Source organism: Haemorhous mexicanus, chromosome 21 (assembly GCF_027477595.1).
Source record: "Haemorhous mexicanus isolate bHaeMex1 chromosome 21, bHaeMex1.pri, whole genome shotgun sequence".
In the NCBI taxonomy this organism is placed as follows: Eukaryota; Metazoa; Chordata; class Aves; order Passeriformes; family Fringillidae; genus Haemorhous; species Haemorhous mexicanus.
The window spans coordinates 2,450,754-2,472,556 of NC_082361.1; the positions used below are offsets into that span (position 1 = coordinate 2,450,754).

The following is a 21,803-nucleotide window of genomic DNA, read 5'->3' on the forward strand; positions in this document are numbered from 1 at the left end:
TACCCATTCTGGCCGCCTGTGAGATCACTTGGTGGCCAAATTCGTGTGATAATTTATACAGAAAAAGAAGTTTGAACATCACGAGCCTTCTCGCTGAGCAGAGATGAAAGCAGGGCAGCCTTTGGGTCGAGAGCTCTTTCATCCCTAAGCAGCTCTCTCGGCAGGGAAGAGCCTCTCTCCTCAAACTGAAGCTCTGATAAAAGGCTGTGTGTAGGTGGTTTGAGAGAAGCTCTGTCCTTTCCATAAATTCAGGATGAGCACTAGTCATGGATTTTAGCACCTTTTCACTCTGGCCCAGTATGGAAGTCTCATTTCTAAATACAGGCTCAAGAATTTTCATTATCTTAATGAGAAGCAGACACCCAATAATGTCCCCAGAGAAGGGTTTCAGAGGATTTTAAAACTCAGATGATGAAAGATTGAGGTCTCTGAAAAGATAATTCTTGCTTCTGTTGCTCACAAACACTTCTTTTAATCCTTGAAGAACAAGTCGTGAACAAAGGGGTTTAAATTCTTATTTCAGGCCCATCAGGGGAGTTCAGGGTTAGAACTTAATTAATCATTGTTTGTGGCCAACAATCCACAAACAGGACAAGAGTGAAATTCTGCTACTTTTGCTTTTTCCTGAAGCTTTCTTTTATTTGACCATTAAATCTAAAATGGTTCAGACACGTATCTTTTGATCCATATTCACAGCTACAAGCTAAATGGTTTCTCATATCACATCCCAGCTTTGGGGTTTTCTTTATTTTTTTTCTGGGTACAGCAAGCAACAAAATAGATGGTTACAATAGCAGAGCTACAACAGCTTCCAAGAACTGAAAAAACTTGTAGCAGCTGCTAATTAGGATTTTAAAAATCTGCAGTGCCTAAGATATTTTAGAGCACATTTTATTTAGAAGAATTATTAAATGTATGAAGATGAAAGAGATGGATTATAGGAGAATTAAATGTAGGGTTTAACTGAGAAATAATCATTTTCTATGAAAGATAATGACTCCTCTTGAGGCTAGTATCAAGATTTATTGACCCAGGAGGTTAATATTGATCAAACCCAAGGCAAACAAAATATTAGACCTTGAAGGAGAGTAATCTTGATATTGAAGCCTTGCCACTGAGTGAACAGGTCAATATATCTGGGTGCCAGAATCTCAGATTTTGAACACAGAATGGTGGGGGATATTAAACATGTCTGACATGTTCTGTGTACACTTTTTATTCTCATCAGCAGGAGGTACTTTATGGCTGTGTCCTTCCCTGCAGAGCACCCTGTGAGGGTTCAGGCTTCACTCACAACCCTCACTGCAAATCTGATGGGTCTCTGCCTCAGGTGTAACATAAGGCTAAAACCAAACAAATCCTTCAACTATATATTTATATCTAAGTGACATTTTTAATAGATTTCATTCCAAACACAGAGATTCTGCTACTGCAGAACCAGAGTGAGAATAAACTGAAAAGCCAGAGTGCTGCAATTTATAGATTTGTCATTGTATCCAACATGCTAAGTCCAGGAGAAAAAAAATGGACTTAAATTCTTCTATAAACTGACAACAAGAAAACAAGTAACTGATGTGGATTAACTAATCAATGAGGATAAAGTCAGAGGCAAGGAAATGTACCACTAGAGACATGAAAATTGTTTATAGGATAAGATCACCAGTTAAGGTGCTGCGGGCAGAAGTTGCCTTTTTATTTCTGTTCATATGGCAACAAGCAGGGAAGGGTTTAATGTGTCCAGCAAAACAAAACAAAAATGCACCCATTAACTGCTGAGAAAAACAGTGTGCACAAGATAATCTGTAATTCTAACTGATTTCAGTGAAAATAAACAAAATAAACCATGTGTATTATATTTTATTCAGAAAACAAGTACAAAAAACAATTAAGCCAACAGTATTTAAAAATACAAACATAAAATCTTTCTAGTCCCCCAAGCAGATTTTAAGTGTTGTATTTTTAAATCTTAAGTTTATCTATAATTTATCTTTATTGATTCTGATTTTAATTTTATTTGAAAGACACTCTGAATGAATAGGATTGGAAAAAATCTGATCTCTTTACAATCAATTATTCAATAATGAACAGTTTCTGAATTGCAGTAAGAAATATTTGCAGAGTATTTATTTTAGAAAGAACTAACAAAAATTTGATTCTCTCAGTATGAAATAGGTGGGACCACAGCAATTAGCATAGTGAACAATTACTATGCTGAGGAAATGCTTCTATTTCCTTGTCAAAATCTTGATTTTCTTTTCGAGTTTTGCCAATACAAAAAGTATTGATTTCCTCTCTTTTGTGTATTAAAGTACATTCTCAGCACCCCACATCTAGATATTGTAAAAATTCAATGGGCTCCTGTGAATTGCATGATAAATAACCCAATTACAGGCACACATCTAATTGTTAGGAATTGAAGGTGCTGATAGAAAAATCCCCAATTTAAAGTGCATCACATTAGTATTTACTTCATTTGCATAAAATTATGGACATTTAACCTGAATGTCTGGCTCCAGGTCCTGCCACTCCCTGTGCCAGCTCCAGGCTCCGTTTAACCAGTTGCACAGTGTATTAAAAGAAAAAAGATGGTGCACAGTCACCTTTCAAACAGGCTTTTTTCAGATAAATCTTATTAAGAACTCTGATTGTATCAAGGATCAAGCTATCAAATATGGCATCAGTCATCCTCATCTTCACTGTTAATTCATCATCACCATAGGAAGTCCACTGAGATTCTTCTTTGCGGAGCTCCTGGATCTAAAAGATAATATGGAAACAAATTTTTACTTCAAAAAGAAGGAATTTCTCAAAAGTACTGAGACACTGCACCTAATCCAACAATTTTACATTTGCATCATTAATTTATTTAATTTAAATCACTCACAAGAGCTGGAAATACTGGATTATTAATTCAATTTTTAAAAGGCAGTAATTTGAAGTTCTGAAGGTAAGTAAATGTGATTCTCACAAAAGGATGGGAATTTCTAGTTTAAATCTGGAGGAAATAGACAAATCCCCATTGGAAATTCTGCTTACCAGAATAAGGTCCACTCTGTCTCTCTTACAGTTTCCATACTTGGTCATATTTAGGAATTTTCTTTTCATTTCTAAGTCATTCTTTTCCAGGTTCATTATTTTAATAATTTCACCCTGAACAAACATCTACAAAATAAAGAAGGCTGAAAAGAACTCTCCTCATAAGAATTCTGGTGCCATGAAAGGTTCCAGGTGAGTGACAGGTGCCAGTGTGAAGATCCAGCTTTAAGTCCAGAAACATCCCAAAGTCTAGGGGACTGATCTAGAGGTAGCTGATCAATACTGGCCAACCAACACATTTTAATCATAATATTACACACAAAATAGTCATAACTAGGAGAGTTTAAAGGCCCATTTCCATTCTTAATGCCATACATATGGAATATTTCAATGAATCAGCTCAGTCTATATTTATTCAGGCATTTCAGGGTAATACTGTTTCTTCTCCCATCACCTCAGTTACATTACCATAATCCTCCCAAATTTCACATTTCTTTTTGTTATTGCAATCTCTGCTCTTTTCACTCTTGTTCCTGTACTTGGCATTGCCAGAACATACCTTGACATCACTGACATCTGTCCTTCTGCAGAGATGCCTGGAACAGGGAGATCCCACATTTTTTTCCATCTGTGGGAGCGTATTTGGCTTTGCAGTCACTTGATATTCTGCACACAGCAACTCATGGCTCAAATCAAGTATAACCTGTAACAAACTCAGCAGGACACTGAAGTCAGGAAAACTGGATTCCAGTCCCCAGCTTTCCATGGAACTTGGCTTTCCCTGAACAGACCCAAACCAGACACTGGGGCAGGTGTCCAAGGGCTTATGGGGGAACTCTGGCAAAACTCTGGAATCTCTGCAAGGACATTTATTCTACTGGAATTATTTTGCAGCAAATTGCAAAATACTCCTGGTAGTACCTTTCAGTGCTCCTTTAGTTATATTTAGTGTTAGCAACTAGAATAACATTAAATATTAGCTAATATGATTCAGCCTCCAGAACACTACAAAAGTTAATTAACAGTTAGTGCTTTAAAAATACCTGATTATACATCCTCTTGCTTTCTCCTTCCAAATCATTCCCTGGGAGATCACTATATTCCAAGTACTTTGGCACGTTGATGTTCCTGAAATTTGATTTCATGTTCTCTGGGGTCCATAATTCTTCCACAGCATATGCAGACAAATTTTTAACATAAGAACTGTTATGTGGTATCACAAGAGGAACTTCCACAGTTTTCTTCCAAGGAGCTGAGTGCCACTGGTCTAGTTTGTACAAGTGTTGCTTTTGTGTCTGTCTCACCAGCATGTTTTGGTCAGAATTAGGCTGATCAAAATCTTCAGAGCTTCCAAAAACACCAGCATCAAGGATTTTTAAAAGGAGCTTCAAGAGAGAAAAAGAAAAGACTGGTATAGTCCATATTTTTTCTCCCCAATACCTCTATAGAGGTATTGAGATTATTAGCAACTGATCAAGGTTACACTTAAAACCATTTTATTCATGGGCTCAAAGAAAGGCTTACTGATATATTATTAACAATTTCAATAAAGAACTCTCATTATCTTTGTTTGGACCATACATATACTATCTAATGGATACAGAATAATTCCTTAAATAAGGAATGGGTCACATGAAGTGAGCAATCTGGTTCCTAACATTGATATAATTTCTGTGGATGATGAAAAACTGGGCCACACAAATTCTTGCCTCTATAGACCCAGCTTCAGGGCCAGCACTTGAAATAAAAACTTTCTCACTGTACTTACAGGCAAAGTGGTTGGAGAAGTCTCTGGAGATAAATGAAGTATCTTGTCTGCTTTTGATCTGTGTTTTCTTTTAATCTTCTTATATTCTTTAACTGCATCATCTATAAATTTAGTTACAATTCTGTCTGTTACTGTGTGACAGCCATGAATGCAAAGTGTATCAAAATCACCCAGTAAAACATCAGAAACCTTTGCTGATGGTTCAGATAAGGCAGCAACTGAATTTTCTTTGAGGGGAAATGGTTTCTGATTGTCTTCTTGCCTCAGGCCTTTGCCATAATTCATCATGTCTTTTTCAAAGGCACTTTTATATTTGTGTTGAGCTGTTTCAGAAAATGCAATTAAAATGTCAAACAGAAGTTTTTCACTGAGTTCACTAGCAATATCATCAGCAAGTTTAATTCTTTTCTGATCCTCTACCAAGCAACAAATATTTTTGCTCGTGTTTACTTCATCTGTCTTGCTTTTCTTTGGAAGAGCATCTGCAAATATAGTTTGTTTTATTTGTGCCAGTTCTGGTTTTTCTTTATCTGATCCCAAGCACATTAAGTTCTTTTGACAGAGGAATTCATTACAGTTACACTGGTTGGAATGGGGAAACTTTTGCCCTTTTCCACACAGCAAGGCCCTGTATAACCGAGACTGGTGTTCTTTTACTTCTGAACCTCCTGCACTGTTTGTGTCTTCTGCTTTCTCAGCTGCAAACCCCACTCTCTGCACACCATCTTCAGAATAGTTGCAGTCTCCTTTGAGAGAGTCATCATCATGGAAGGAGTCAGAATCTTCATTCCCCATGTAACTGGAACAATTTTTGTTAACCCCAAACAGGTGGGAAATCTCATCAGGTCTGACAAAGACCCCACAGTTCTGAGCACACTCAAAATACTTCACCCCTTCATAAGTTCCAGCACTGTCACCTTCAGCTTTGTCCAGTGCTACACCAGCCCAGTGGCCACTGCCAAAATGAGTCTGGCCTTTGAACATCAGAGTTCCAGGCTGGCTCTGCTTTACCAACACTCTGTCCCCAGTTTCAAATGATAAGGGGTCATCACTGTCCTCAGCACTGGGCAGCTTTTCACACATTTTGCGTTGTTTCATTGGGAATTCAGGACTTTTACTTCCACCAGAAGAATCTGTATTTGACACAGGCAGAAACTCCAAATGCTGCAAAGGCATCTCCTGTTCTCCATGCTGGTTTTCTGACAAACAGCTGGAAAGAGCTGTAATAGATTGTTCTGAGAGACAACCATCCTGAGTTGAAAAAGCACCACTTGTCTCTGTACTGAGCAGGGGAGATTCTTCAGGCACAGTGTTATCAGGTAATGGGGGTAATGCATCCATTTCCAGCAATAGATCTTCATCCATGCCCTGACTAGACTCTGAGCCTGTCATTTGTTCCAGTGGAGATGTGAAATCATCCATGCTGGAGGCAGGATCACCATTTTTCATTGCATCTGCACCTAAAGGGGGAGGAGGAAGATCTTCACTTGGAAATGACAAATCCTTTTTGTTAGAGGATGGCAAGTCAGCACTTCCAGAGGACAATACTTCACCCACAGGACACAGCATTTCTGACCAGGTATCCTTGTCAGTTGAAGGGAGACCCTTATCACTGCTGGAGGTTGCATCAGTGCATGAAGGGCTGGCAGCTGCATCATTTCCCAGTGTTAGGATCACCTGAGAACAGGGCCTGTTTCTGCTGCAGCTTTGTGAGGCACCCAGGTGTGACTCATCCACTCCCTCTGAAGGGTTTTCAGACTGGGAGCAATGTGCTGACTTGGTTCTGGAAACAATTGCTTCATCTGCTGGGATGAAGGAAAGCAGGTGATCAGTGCAGCCATGACCCAACACATCTCCAGGGTATTTCTGGGAGAGAGATGAAGTCTCAGCTCTGTCATCTTTAGGCAGCTCATGTTCATTGTGTTTGTCACTAGGTGATGTTTCCTTTCCATTTCTTATTGCTATTGGCATCTCTTTTGAGATATTAGCAAACATATCAGCACTGTCACAGACAAACTCTTCTGGGACACTGACATCTGTGTCCTCTCCATGTTTCAGCTCTAATTCTGGGTCTGAAATGGAATTTTTTGAGAAGCTGATCCAAACTGCAGACACTTTCTGAAATTCTGAGTGAGAAGAGTCTGATTTGGCACTTTCACATTGCAAAAAGAAGTTATTTGACTCGGACAATGATTCTGTGGAAGTTAATCCCTCAGAAAATGCTTTTAAATTTTGTTCATCAGAAGCTTCATGAGAAATATGTTCCAAATGCTTCAAACACTGACTGGCATCCACCTGATAGATCTCAGAAGGAACAGGCACTTCCACTTCTTTAACTGGAACATTTAAAAGAATTTTTTTTTTTTTAATCATCACTTTAAAGAAAAATATTTGATAGAAGAGCTTGCTGATAGATCACTTAGGACACTCAAATATATCATGCTCCTCACTATGATCTCTAGGAGTAAATTAGGAGTTGGACTTTATGATCCTTGTGGTTCCCTTCCAAATCAGGATATTCTATGATTCTATGAAATGCAGAAAGATGGTTCATTAGAAAAATGACAGAAATAGGAAATACTGCCACAATATGTAAATGTTTATATTACAGAAATTATGCATACCCAGAACTATGTAAATGATATAACTGACTCATATATAAACAGACAGTTTTATTTTTCACCTCTCCTACTGAGAGTAAGAAATATGACCTGAGGATAAAACCTGGAAACAAAAATAACTTCAGCATGTCCTGTCCAAGTCTATCTTCAACTGATGTATGTTCTTTTAAAAAGAACAGCCTTAAATTCTTGAAACACTGTATCAAAAGAGAGCAAATTGTTAATGACACAATCAGAGTAAGTAATGATTTTGTTCTGGGGAAGCAGTGTAATCATATCTCTTAATACACCTCTGAGAGATCCTCACCATCTTGCCCAGCAGTGATTTATACATTGGCTATAGTGAGCAAGACACTTTGGTAATAAATGAGAAGATTGTCTCTCTTTCTGTTGGATTAAAATTTGATTGAAGTAGTTGAAACAGATTGGACATAATGGCATTAAATATGATTGACCTGTTCCTTCAAGAGTATTTTCCTCCTGAACCAGGCATAAGGTACACCAAGTAGGAAGCATCCCCAAGCCTTTCACTGGGTTCTTTCTGCCACATGGATTAATATCTTCATTATCTTTAGATTCAGGGTTTGAAAGAAGTGCCTTTTCCTCCAGCACAGATTCCTAGAATGTAAACATTTAGGAGACAGAGTTAATGTCTTAAGGAAAAAGTGCATGTAACCAACACACTTATTTTGACTTCATGTTCCTAATTGCCAAATGACTCCTGTCCTGGTCCTATTTTAAAGGCCAATGTAATCTGGGGCACCCTTTCTTTAGGCATTAATGGAATTCCAGAGGGGGTCCTTACCAGAAATACACACTTTTGGCCTTTTCTTGTAACAAGTGTGGCTGTAGGTTCCATTCCAGCTGAATTTGTAGGTTCCAGAGGTAAGAAAACATCATCCTGAGCATTGAGGCACTGCTCCAAACCTGGTAACTCCTCCACCTGCTTCTGGTGTTGTACCAGTGATTCCTTGTTCTCAGTAGAAAAGCTGTGAAGAGTTAGACATGGAATGCTTTGCTCCTGATCAGTATAAAATATGAACATACCCATGCAGGTGGATAAACAGCATAATCACCCCTCTGTACTCCTACACAGGACAGAGATCTATGGACAATCAGCCAGAATTTGGGTGCATTTGATTCCACAGCCCCTGGCTGTTTCAGACTGACACCAATATTCACTGTTCTCCTACGAGCAGCCTTGTCAGTAATAAGAAGTGAAAGCACAGCCAAGAAACCTTTTAAAGATTTCTCTGACTTGTAATCAATAACACCATGAATTATAGATCAGTTCCATGCAGGGATTTATTTGAAAGCCTTCCCCTGTGGGGACTTAAGTAAATGCACAAACCTGACTCACCACCCTGCTAAAGCTCTGGGTAACACTGAATGAAAGGGGGTTTTAATTCACATTGATAAATATATGTCTTTCACTGCTTTTTCTCTTCCTGAAGCAAACTAGATTTTTGTTCTGAGCAGTGTGGATGCTGTGGGGTTCTCATTCACACTGCTCAGCTCCTGCAGCCCAGCAGGAAGCAGACAGGGATGTTCCTGGGGAACAGCAGGATGGGGATTTCTCAGTCTGACTAAACTCCTGAATTATAGCTCACTGTAGGATTTTACATGACACCTCTGTGCTTCAATTTAAGCCCAAAATTTAGCCCTGTGAATTACAAAATCCTTCTCTGGTTAAATCCTCGGTGAAGCACAGACCAGCTCTGAGGGGCTGAGTGACATAGAGGCTCAGAGCCAGAGGGTGACAAAGGAGTGAATTTCCCCAATTAAATCAATATATTTCTACTCATTCCATATGGGTATTGTGAAGCCTAATTAATATATAGTTGCAAAGTGTTTGGGTTTGTAGTTAAAAGCCACCATGAAAGCATGAACTATCATTAGCAGTTGTGTGGCATCATTAAAGGTGCCCTGAGGAGCTGACCATTTGGGACAGAATGATAAGCAGTGACCTTGATTTATCAGCTGCTTGAACACAGAAGTTGGAAAAATTTATCATCATGCACTCCCTCTTTGGAGTATCTAAAGATCACACAATTATCTAGGCCATACCTGTCTCCATCTTCACTGGATTCAGTCTTACCTTCAGCAACCACTGAGAAAGGTTTTACTTACCCCTCATATTTCTTGCTCTTTTTATGCTTTAGCTGGACACAATTGTCTTTACTCTCTGACTTCACAACCTCCTGCTTCCCAGCCAAACTGTGCAGCTTTTCCTGGAGTTGTGCTGTTGAATGCTGCATCATTAAGATTTCTCTCTGCTGCTTTAATAAAAGCTTCCTTTCTTGATGGGCTGCCCTGTGGATGTTTTTCAGGTGCTGGATTTCTGCCTACACAAAGAGATAGAAAGAAGCATAACAGAGTGAAGATAATGAAGAGCTATACTTAAAAATATGTATAATGTTTCTTCACATAGGGCACTATTAATCCCAAAATACCCTGAAAATACAATAGTTTCTTTTTTTATAAAAAACTTGCAGTTTTATTTTTCAACAGGGCCTTCACCTGTGAAAACTGATGACAGGTAAAGGGATGTTTTGATGGTGTGTCAAGTGGTGAGACCTTTAAAAATTGTCTTCAGATCATTCAAAACTACAGGGTGCTTGTGGTTTGCACTAGGAATTCCTTTACTTAAATGAGAGGCTCTCACTACATAAGGAGCAGGACAGAAATTTTCTGACTACCAAGCGTAATTACGAACCTAGCATAGTGGAATAGCCAAGACTATAAAATTAGCTGTCAGATTAATTTAATATATTTCACCAGCACAAGCATAAATCAGTGGAAACCTAGATTATATGACCTGTTTGTTATGGCATAAATAGAAAAATCCACAATAACAGTGAGGTAGCAGAAGAGGAAAAAAAAGATGTTTTCTTTTATCCAAGATTTACAGACTGCTGACTTTGGCACAAAAGCCACCTCACTGTGGGTATGTAGGAAACACACAGAATAATGGATGCAAGGTGATTTTTTTTTTTAAACACAAACCCCACTTGCTCCAGGAACTCCAGACACCTCCCTGTGGATATGAGATGAATGCCAGCTCCTCTCACTGCAGCATTACCTGCTCCCATTTCAGCTCCATCAGGATTTTGTGCTGCTTTGCTGCCATGGCAGAGGCTCCTGTACTATCCTTCAGGTTTTCCAGAACACTGGAGATCACAAGGATGAGAATCCGAGTCAGATCATTAAATGCCTTGAATTTATAGATGGGATGGGAGCAAAGCTGCTCTCAAAACAGCTGTAGGTGTGGAAGGCTCTGCAGAAAGTTCTGATGGACTTGGAAGACATTTCACCACCCTGGGGCTGTGGTGCCTGGACCTCGCCTGAAGCAAATGGAGTCTCCTGAGCACTGGGGGGTTCCTCACAGTGTCTCAATGTGGTCAGGGCTGAGGGACACCCCTCACTGTCCATCCCTGAGGGCTCCTTATCCTCATTAGTGCTGAGGGACACCCCTCACTGTCCATCCCCGAGGGCTCCTCAGCCTGCTCAGTGCTGAGGGACACCCCTCACTGTCCATCCCTGAGGGCTCCTTATCCTCATCAGTGCTGAGGGATGCCCCTCACATCCCTGAGGGTTCGTTATCCTCATCAGTGCTGAGGGACACCCCTCACTGTCCATCCCTGAGGGTTCGTTATCCTCATTAGCGCTGAGGGACACCCTTCACTGTCCATCCCTGAGGGCTCCTTATCCTCATCAGTGCTGAGGGACACCCCTCACTGTCCATCCCCGAGGGCTCCTCAGCCTGCTCAGTGCTGAGGGACACCCCTCACTGTCCATCCCTGAGGGCTCCTTATCCTCATTAGCGCTGAGGGACACCCTTCACTGTCCCTGAGGGCTCCTCAGCCTGCTCAGTGCTGAGGAACACCCTTCACTGTCCCTGAGGGCTCCTTATCCTCATTAGCGCTGAGGGATGCCCCTCACGTCCCTGAGGGTTCGTTATACTCATTAGCGCTGAGGGACGCCCCTCACCATCCATCCCTGAGGGCTCCTCAGCGCAGTTGGTGTGTCACACCACCACAGAGGAGGCTGCAATAGAAGCTCGACTCTGCTCTGGAGACACTAAAACCATGCAGGCTCCTTTCCTCTCTTAATTTTTTACTTGCTACTTGCTTTCTAAGAAGGTTTTACATTTATTATGTTCCCCTGAAAGGAGGTAAAGCAGTCCTGGCCTAGCAGGCCTCCAGCAGCGGTGCCCCCATGGCCCTCACCGTCTGCGGTGGCCCAGCCAGGCCAGCTCGGCCCTGGCCCTCTCCCTCAGAGCCTTCCTCCGGAGCTGCAGGAGCACTGCCTGGTGCCGAGCCCGCAGCTCCTCTGCCCTCAGGCACTGCTCCACCACGGCCAGCCTGGAACCATGGAAGGTGCTGGAGCCTCCGAAGCATGGAATGGCTGCGCTCCGCTGGGGACAGAGCAGAGTATCGGCGTCATCAGGTCACCAGTTTGATAGAGGGACTAAAACCAAAAAAACCATAGAGAGAAACGCTCCTCAGACTGTTTCAGGAGCTGGTGTTACCTGGCTGTTGGAGCTGGCCTGGTCACTGCTGTCCCCGGAGCTGTCCCAGGTCTCCCCATGGGGCAGATTCACCCAAGGTGACAACAGATTTGAGATGTGATGGCTGTGCTGTGACTGCCTGTGATCTGCTGGCAGAGACCCCAAGGCAAAGAGTTAATGTCACCAAAAATAAAATATCTGAAAGGAAAAAAACACAAAAAACAACTCCCCAGTACAAGTTAACATCCATTTCTGAACTCAAGGTGCTTTGGCAAATATTTGTCAGCCGAGCCCGTGCGCTGCCCTCAGCAGGAGCTGGAGGAGCCATCCCTCAGGTGTTTACTTCCAGGAGCAAGGTATGGACATCAGCCTCCCTTACAAGTGAAATCGTGGCAAACAGGTAAAAATTTAAAAAGGGGCCCATCAACAGGGTAAATAACTTCAGCTCCCAACATAACTGTCTAAGAAGGGCCAGCAGTACAAAGGAACATGGTCATAGTTTAAATATACATAATGAACGTAATATTTAGGTCAAAATTTTTAAAATTAGTTAGAAAAGTGAGTTCCAGGCCAGGTTGAATGAGGCATTTTCCCAATACCACTAAATCCTTTAATGTCATGTTCACCTCCTTGAAGCACTGGGCAATATGAACCTCCTCCTCCTAAAGGTTTTCCTTCTCCCAGTATTTTGGGATCCACTGGATTGGGATCTCTTTCTATCTTCAATGCAGAGTGTCTCAGTGAACCCATCTCTTGATTACTGAAGGTAAGAAAAAGGAAATATTTTCTTACTGCAGTCAGAAATATTATTTCAATTCCTTACTTTCACAGCCAAGTCCTCCATGGAGATTGAATCTTTTCAAACCAGAATGCTGCTCATTTTTATGTGGTACTGAAAGTTTTACCTGTGCAAAGGAGCCTTTCTGCTAATTGCATCCATAAGACCCTGGAAGCAGTTCTCAAGTCTTTCTGCCACTTTATGGGAAGTTAAAAAATACACATACAATATTCTGATTTATGTCTATGGTATGATAGTAAAGCAAAATGAAGAAAATTATACTTTTCACACAACTTTCAGAGGGGTGTCTACTTTTTTAAAAGTGCAAGATCTCCCACGACATTGGAAAGGTGTTAACACTGTAGTTTGGGCATAAATCAGAGTTAAAAACACTATATAGCAATTACTTTAGTGCCCCAAAATATTAATATAGTCAAACCACAAGCCAAATTCTTGGAGTGCCTCACTGTATCCTACCTCCTGTAGCTGCCAACAGCAAGGTCACCTTCCAGCCAGTGTCCTCTCTGTGTCTGCTCTGCGTGGTCAGGTCTTGTCACAGGAGGATCACTGCCTTTGGAATTCCTGCTGTCCTGCACACACACAAATTGTCACACACCTCAATGATCTATTTGAAAAGCAAAACATTTAAACCTTATTTCCTCATCTTCTTTAGAAAGCCCGTGGTTGTAGATAATGCTTTTCCTATGCCAACAATTCCTAGAGAGTTGATTCATTAATGGGCTGGGAGAAAACTCTGTGGGCACGTGAGGATAAAGTGCTACAGCAGCTCACAAATTGCTGTGTGTTTAGAACTGCTCTCATGAGAGCTGGGGCCTAGAGGTGTAACCCAGGGTCTGAAATCATAACTTACCTCAGAACTGAGCTGCAGCAGGCCCCTCAAAAACCTGTGGCTTTCCTCAACCTCTTGCTTTGCCTTCTCCCTCAGCACCAAAAGCCGATGTTTTTGCTGCTGCTGCTGGAGCTGTGTTAGGAAGTGACACATTGTAAATGGTATCTTCAACCAGGTGACACAACACCTGAGAGCTGGGGGGCAAAGGGCAGGACAGGAGCTGCACAGCCAGCTCCTGCCACATCCTGCTGCCCTGGGCAAGTACAGCAACATCCTCTTACCCACAAGAGCTACACTGAGGTCTCCAAACAGCAAATGAGGGCTGGCACCTCATCTTTGTGGTCCATAGGGTTTATAAACCTGACTCAGAGCAGCTGATGCCAACTGATTTTGGCCTAAGCACACCTGAATCTGGGGATAGGGAGCATCTTTTCCCTGGGATAGCAGAACTGGAATTCCCTTTTCTCATTACACAAGTTCCCACTGACCTTCAGTTTGTGAGCCAGTAGTAAGGAGGTTTGTCTTAAAATGTCCAGGTGTCTCCTGTGTTTGTCCTCCAGCTCTGTGCCACCAAAATCTCCCTCACCTGCAGAAGTTTAGAGGATCATCACAAGGGGAATGTGTACATTGTTCCAACTGCATTTTCCTATTGAATCCTCCCTGGGCCTATTTTTGGAAGCCTCCCAAATCTGACATCTGCCTTTATTACTGAAATAATTTCTCTGCATACATTTACCTCTTCCACCATAACTGTAGAAAGAAAATGTCAGTACCTACAGCCTGTCAAGAAATGTGTGAGCATAAAGTCCTGCAAGTATTGGGAACTGTCAGGACTTAAGGAGAGAGGAATGAGGAACAATTCCCGTTCTAAGCCTGAATTTCAGAATGTGGCTTATTGTCACTCTTGGTCCAGCTTCTCCTTTGCTGCACCAACAGGATCAGAGCCACTGGGTACAAAAGAAAAACTTCCCAAACTTGTGACAAGGTTTCCCAAGAGAAAAAAGGTCACTTTTTTGGGAACTCAAACAGCATCCTGCATATCCCTTCCATCTGCATTGGGATGCAGGCTGCTTCCTCTCTCTTTTGTCACAGGGTCACACAAACCCCTGGAAAAAAGCTTTCATTTTAAAGTGGAGAAGTTTCCCCTCTCTTGCTCAGGTGCACCTTTTTCACTGTTACTTCCTCACTGCACCTCCCCTGCCTGTGTGTGACAATGCAGCTGATATTATGTTTACCAGTGAAATGTTCTTGGCTGCTTGAGCTTCTCAGATGAATTGCTCAGCTTATGCAAACAGGTTTTGTGTTTATTCTGTGCTGTGCCACTGTCACAGCAACCAGAGTCATAAAAGAATGGAAGTGTGGGTCATAAATAGAAATAGGTTTGATTTGGAAACTTGAGATAAAATCTCTGTCTCTATCCAGGTCACCTGAATCTAAATTACCCCATGGTGCAGGATAAGCCCATGACATGGAGAGTTTGTTTTTGTTTTACAGACTGAAGGAGCAGAGATGGGGGCTTGTTTGCATGCCAGGGTGGGGTTTGTGTTCATGTGGGTGTGAGTGAAACAAAATATTAAATCTTGGAGCTTGGTACAGATTTTCTATTAGAATGCTGCTCTGTTTTTATAAACAGCTTGATTGCAGATTTCACTTTGCTCCTACAGTGGAGGAGGAGGAGGCTTCTCCTATGAAGCTTCTCTTAACACCCTCCTTGTCAGTGTCAACAGACTGGATGGAAATCTCACCCTTTCTTTTGATAATGGGCCTTTCTCGGTTTTGGAGGGTGGTTTGGAAAGGCAAAATCATACTAAGTTATCTAGACATGCCAAATTAAGAGTTCATATTTTTAGAAAGAATGTTCATTTTAGCTAGTCTTTCTAATTTTGAGGACTGAGTCAGACTCTTTAATGCTGATAGTTAACTAGAGATGATTTTGTGCAATGACCTATTTAGGAAAATGGAGTGGATGAAAAGCTGGGTTTTGTACAGGGAAGTTTTATTCATGGCTTTAAGCAATGCAATTGAGGAAAAGACAAGTGAACAATTCCTCAGTGGGTCTACAGGCAGCACTTTCAAAAGCTCCTTCAATACTAACAAATAAGGTCATTCTACAAAAAAAGTTACAAGCTATATTTATTGATGCTAAATTGTCTGAGTAGCTTTTAATACTAATATCTGGGCCAGTGAGAAATATGATCATCTATTAGGATATAATTTAAAACCTGTTCAATTTGTGCCTCAAACTGAACAGTGCTCTTGTTATTCTGACCAAAACCCAACCACTGGTATTGATCTCAAAGTGATTAAAAAGTTTGCTCTGATCTCTTTTCTTTTCTTTTGAATGTAATTTTCCTAATTGTGGCTATTTCCAGATGCATTTCTTGTGTTGCAACATCCTGCATTAAAGAAAATGCCATCTGGCTAAACTTCACGTCCTTTTAGGTGATGATGAATGGCATTTACTGCCTACCCAGATAGCTTCAATGTGCATACACTCAGCCTTGTGAAAAAAATGCTATTTATTAAATCACTTTCCGCTGCACCTGCAGAATCTCAGCAAAGCCCTGAAGAATCTCCCTGACATATAATTAAAAAAGCCCGGCTAAAAGTCTCATTTTTCTAATCACTTGAAGCAAGGCAGAAGCATTTACTGCTGCTTTCCTCAAGGACAGCTTTTTCTCTTTCTGCCCATGTCAGCAACCAGACCAACCCAGTTATTATAAAAAGACATAGTTGCAACTTTAACTGTAAGCATGACTTTGTCTGCATTATTGCCTGGAGGTATAGGAATGTGGGGTGTAAAGTGTCCTGAAATGCTGCTGTGGAGTGAAGCAGCAGATCCAGAAGGAATTTCCCCGTTAGCCCCCATTTGGGCAGTCCTTCCCCTCTCCAAAATTCCCAGGTTATCTCAAATGCTTTATTATTTCAGGGTGCTCTCCAGGTAAGGTGAAATACCACCCAGACTTCAGCAATCTCTATGCAGGAAAGGACCTACAGTGATGACAGGTAAAAGGGGAGGAAGAAAAGAGGTTTGGTAACTTCTGATCACCAAGGGCAGTTTGGCCCTTCACAAGACCTGGGAGCCACGAGCAATCCCCAAGCAAGAGACTCTAATGTGAAGGCTCTGCCTGTTCCCTCAGGAAATCCACGGGCTGAGCTGCACTCTGGAGTACCTTGGAGAATCTGTATTTCCAGAGCTGCTGGATCAGGTTCTTCTCTCCTCTCTAAACATGTCTGGTATCCTGCTTGGCACTGAGGAATGGCTGCTTACCAAACAAGGGGATTAATGTGGCCTGTGCTGTTCCTGTGCTCTGCATATTCTGTATTTATGTCTAAATCCTCTGGTGTGGAGGGCTGGCCTGAGTTCAGCTCCAAGCCAGATGTTGCAGCACATGGCAGTGTCTCACCCTGCTGCTGCCCCTTGTCACACGGAGCTGCAGGGTAGCTCTTGGCTCAGGATAGCAACAGAGCTGGGCCTGAACCCAGACCTAACCAGAATCCTGAATTTCTGTGGAATGGTCCTTCTGCTCCTCATCAGTTATTCCAAACTCTCTCAGTCATTAATATTCTCTCATTCATTAATATTCTCTCAGTCAGTGACAACATCATTGCAGACAACTCCAGAGGTGCTGAAGGCAGGGCTGGAGCTCACTGGAGCTGTGGGAATTACAAAACACAGCCAGGATTTGGGAGGGAACACAGAGCTGCCTCAGCTCAACATTCTCCATCAGAGCACAATTAGCTGAAGCCATGCTGATACATTTCTGTGCTTATTCCACTAATTTAATAATTTCTCCCTCTTCTAGAAGCAAGAAGGCAGCTCCCTCTAGTGATACAAAAAAATATGTCAATCAGCAGTTTAGGGGAAAGATGATACATATAAATACATTTTCCTTGTAGTTCAGGTTAAAATTCTGCATTTCAAGAACAATGGACAGCATTCCATTTGCTTTCCTAGTGCAAATTATTTTAAAACACGAGCCATGATTAATCCTCAACATTTAGAAAATACTTTATAAAGAATTAGTTTCAGCTTAAATGTTGATATCTGTCAAATACAAAAAAACATGGAAACGAAAAGTCTGGTCTAATAAAATGAGATTTCTGGCTCATTCAGTCCAATCCAGCTCAAAGGCCATTCCCTAGACTGTAGGAATGGGCATGGGCAAAATGTTGGGATTTTAAAAAATCATTCTCTTATTTAATAGAAATACAGAAATTTGGATACTATGGGCTGTATTCAGAGGACATGCTGGAGTAGCAAGGAGAGTACAGCTCATCTCCTCAGCTCCCTGTGGGAGAGCCTTGGTGGCTGGGCAGGAATGACAGAAGGATTTTACATAGTAGTGCAATATGCAAAGCCCTTCCTTATCAGCTCATTGCTTGTACCAAGTTTTGTGCCTAAACTGATGAGAAATTCATGTAAGTGCAACGTGAAATACTTCCCAACACTACCTGTGGAGACAATTTTTGCTCACCACAGCATGAGCTTATAGGATTTGCAATTCTGGGTTTTATACTTGGCTGCGTTTAAAAAGAAAATTCAACAATTCAAGACAAGTTCACTGTCTTACCCCAGGTGCTAAACAAGTATTTTGTGAACATCATCTTCTCTCTGCTTTAAGATGTGTGAAATGAAATTTGTTATTTTACCAAGTGTGTTTACTACAGAAAATGTTTCTTTGGCACAGCAGTTTGTGGTCAGGTGACATGTGTCCCTCTGAAAGGTAAATATGTGCATTTGGCAGCAGTTGCAGAATTACACCTCATTATGTTGCGTGTGCACGGTGACTCCTGTGTCCCATGAAAGGGCAGAGCCAACTGCTGGGTGATGCCTTGAGCAGACAATGCAGCCTCGAATCTGAATGCCCTGTCCCTGCTCTGGGTGGTGACAGAGCCACTTGTGACCCATATTTCAAACCCACTTTGTGCTGAGCACGACAGTTCTGTGCCTCCTGTGCAGCAGCGTGGTCATGGAGGGAGTGCTGCTTCCAGTCCAGCCTTGGGCTGGCAGCTCCTGGAAATGCTCAGGGAAGGGGAAGGTTTCTCCTGGCACAGACATGAGGCAGCAGCTCCTTTTGTTCCTGGGGTGAATAGTGGGTGGCTGGGCCTTGCAGAATTGGGGCCCTCAGTTATTAATAGTAAATAAATAGGTTGTCTTTCGCTTAGGGTGAAACACTTCAGACAACAGCCTTGCTGCCCAATCGTCTAAGAAGCCCTCCTGGTCCCTGGGGGGGGAGGGAGAAGCACAGTAAACAATGCTGGCTTCTCCACCACCCCAAAAACCAATATGATGTATAAAATGTTGTGAGGAAAACAATGAAGAATCCTTAATAAGAGCAAAGGCTTTTTGTAAGTACCCTCTTTGAGGAAAGGTTATCTGATCTTGTTCTTTTGTCTCGGAAAAGCCCTTAAAACAATGCACCATCTGCTGCTGTTTGGTGGGAGCAGGCAGAGATCTCTTCAGACAGAGCGATCTGCACGCTACTGGTCGGCTTTTAACCCTTTCAGCCACAAACTTTCCCTTGTTTCCGTGCCAACCTCTGCTCCCGGCAGAAGTGGCCAAGCCCTGCGCCCTGGCCAGCCCCCAGCACCCTGCAGCACATCCCTCCATTCCCCCTGCACCCTGCCCATGTCCAGTGCCTGTCCAAGCAGGACAATATCCCACTCTGCTCAGATGGGGTAATTATGAAGAGTTAATTGTAAGGCTCCCAAAGACCTTCGGATAAAGCTACGAGGTGCTGGAAATGTCTCTGAGCTAAATGGGGTTTGTCCCACCTGTAGCTGTCACTGTGAGCTGAATTCACACCTGTGACAGCACAGCATGGAAAAGGCAAAGAGCTTCTATGCATTTTATGCAATTTTAATAATAATTCCATATAATCTCTTAGATTGTGCATGAATGTTGAGAGGACGATTTTTCATGCAGCCTTTTTCACCTTCGAAATCTGGAAGAGAACCATCTATTTGAAATTCCCCCTCACCTCAGAAGATTTTTCAGCCCTAGCCAGAACCATCAGCAAGAATTCTGTTGCAATGAGGAACTGTTCATTCTATTGCCACAGCACAAGAAATACTTTGGGAGGGCACTGAGTGACCCCCTGGGACGTGCCACCTTACCCAAGTCCTGCTCAAAGCTGCCAGTGCTCAGAGTGGCAGAGGGCTGGAAGCTCAGGCTGTCCCAGATCCTCAGGCTCTCTCCAGGAGATGGCTTGGCCATTTCCTCTTGGTTCTGAACTTTCAAAACAGTTTCACATCCACATTGATCCCTCCTTGCCGTGAGTTCTCCCTGCGGGCTGCATCAAGGTAACAACAACAATTACTATGGCTTTGAGATGTGTATAAAGCAATCATTAGAACTTTTAAAAAAAGGTTATTTCATTTAAACAGAACTATTACATTTTGTCAAATGGAAACAAAGGGCTCCTTGAGAAGTCATACCTGGCAATGAACAAAATCTCCTGTCTTGTACCTTGATGCTGTCAGGAAAGTTAACAACACTCATTTTTACCTGCTCTAGTTGCTGCTCTGAAAGAGCTGGGTATTTTTCAACCTGGTGGCAAATACAAACAACAACCTTGCAGTGTGGAGGCTTAATTTATGGGGGCTGCATTGTACAATCCGTGCCATTGTTGGGACTTGGTTGCACAATCCAGCTCTGAACCTCGGCAAAGAAATCTGTTTAGAAACACAAAGTCCTGAACTCTGTTCTAGTGTTTCTGGGACTTGTGCTGAGCATGGCTGTGGCCCAACTAAGATCTGGGAGTGATTCATATACTTTAATATTTCAAAACATTGTCAGCACCAAGTCCCGCAGACGAAGATCTCAGCCAACTGATTTTACTTTGTTTTGGTCTGCAACTATCTGAGCTTAACTAAAAAGATTAAGAAAGAAGGTGTGAAAATGGGCATTTATTGATCAAGCCTCAGCTGAACCACATGCAGGGACACTGAGACACTGAAATGGTGACAGATGTTTTCTTTTTTATACAGAAAAATGAATGTGAATTTTTTTTTTATTGGCAATCAGCTTAGGGAAATCTTATTTCATTTTTCTCATTAATAAGCTTTTCTTTGTTTTTCATGACCCAGAAACTGCTAAAACGATTAGTACAGCTTCCACTAACGAGTCTTGGATGTAGTCTTCAGAAAGTAGGAGCAAAGGTGCACGAGAGAGAAAGAACAGAGGAAACAGGGATTTCTTACAAAGCAGTTCTAACATTCAGGTTAAATGTGCTGAGTTTTGTCTCTGCAATTTTGTTGTGATGGTTTTTTTAGGCACTGTTTTCTGTGGCTCTTGGGAAATGTCTCCTCTGTTTGGGGCGACTGATGCCGAGGGGAAGGGCATCAGTGGAAATCAGTGCAGATTCTACAGAAAACACTGGGTTTCCACAGGAGGGGCTAGCAATGCCTGCCCTCCAGACACAGCCAGCTCTGCATAAACCCCCACAACTCCCAGATGAGGCTCTTTGGGTTTGCACTGAAGAGAAAGCACTGCTAAGTCCAGAGGAGGAGGCAGAGCTGTGATCCAACAGGTGACTCTCCAGCCACCACCCTCTGTCCCAGCCCCTGAAGCCACCCAGAGCACTTTCAAATCTGAACTTACAGCAAAAACTGGATGATTTTTTTGACTCTCGAGAGTGTATCACTTATAGAGGCAAAAGAAACAAAATAAGATGGAATTGCCCACACATTTTCTGACAGTTTGAAGAATTCCCATCAGTGAGTCATTTGCATCAGCAACAAACCTCCGCCAGCCGCCCCTGCGGACAGGGGAGCAGCCAGGCATGAAATGGGAACATTGCTTATGGAAACAGGCACCTGCAGGATTTCCTGCATGAACACGAGCTGCTGTTTTCAGAGCTATAATTAAACATGTAAACAGCAAACTGTGCTGTTGAAACTGGCTGTGGAGAAGGTCATGCTCAAGAGCGCTGGGTTTGGAGCACTGCATGTTTTGTGTTTGTGAATGAGGCCGGCACACAGTCAGTTTTAACAGGTGGCTTTGTTCAGATGAGCTGTTGGAGAGACAGAACTTGGGCTGTTGTAGCCAAATGTGGACTTCTAACTCCTTAGCAGTGGAAGTCAGAGCACAGACCCAACTCAGCTGCTTTTACCATCACATTTTCTAACCCAGCTCTAGCTACATCAGTGAGAGCTCTATAGAAGCAGGTTTACAAGGCAAGAACACAGCATGGACCCCTCCTGTTAGCACAGCCTGTGAAGTTTGTGTGCAACTT

At 42.3% G+C, this 21,803-nt stretch overlaps 1 protein-coding gene across 1 annotated transcript; it reads right to left on the reverse strand.

Moving 5' to 3' along the window:
• Nucleotides 1-1,841: 1,841 nt before the first annotated feature.
• LOC132337093 (centrosome-associated protein 350-like) lies at nt 1,842-20,120 on the reverse strand. The gene is made up of 17 exons (XM_059865235.1): nt 20,005-20,120; nt 19,684-19,859; nt 14,052-14,149; nt 13,585-13,695; nt 13,191-13,303; nt 12,562-12,695; nt 11,957-12,081; nt 11,655-11,842; nt 10,508-10,595; nt 9,556-9,770; nt 8,231-8,414; nt 7,881-8,043; nt 4,805-7,140; nt 4,080-4,421; nt 3,596-3,739; nt 3,037-3,162; nt 1,842-2,757 (listed from the first exon to the last, which is right to left on the reverse strand). Exons 2-17 carry the CDS (start codon nt 19,781-19,783, stop codon nt 2,572-2,574), a joined length of 4,653 nt encoding a protein of 1,550 aa, XP_059721218.1. The 5' UTR covers nt 19,784-19,859; nt 20,005-20,120; the 3' UTR covers nt 1,842-2,571.
• Between the last annotated feature and the right edge of the window lie 1,683 nt (nt 20,121-21,803).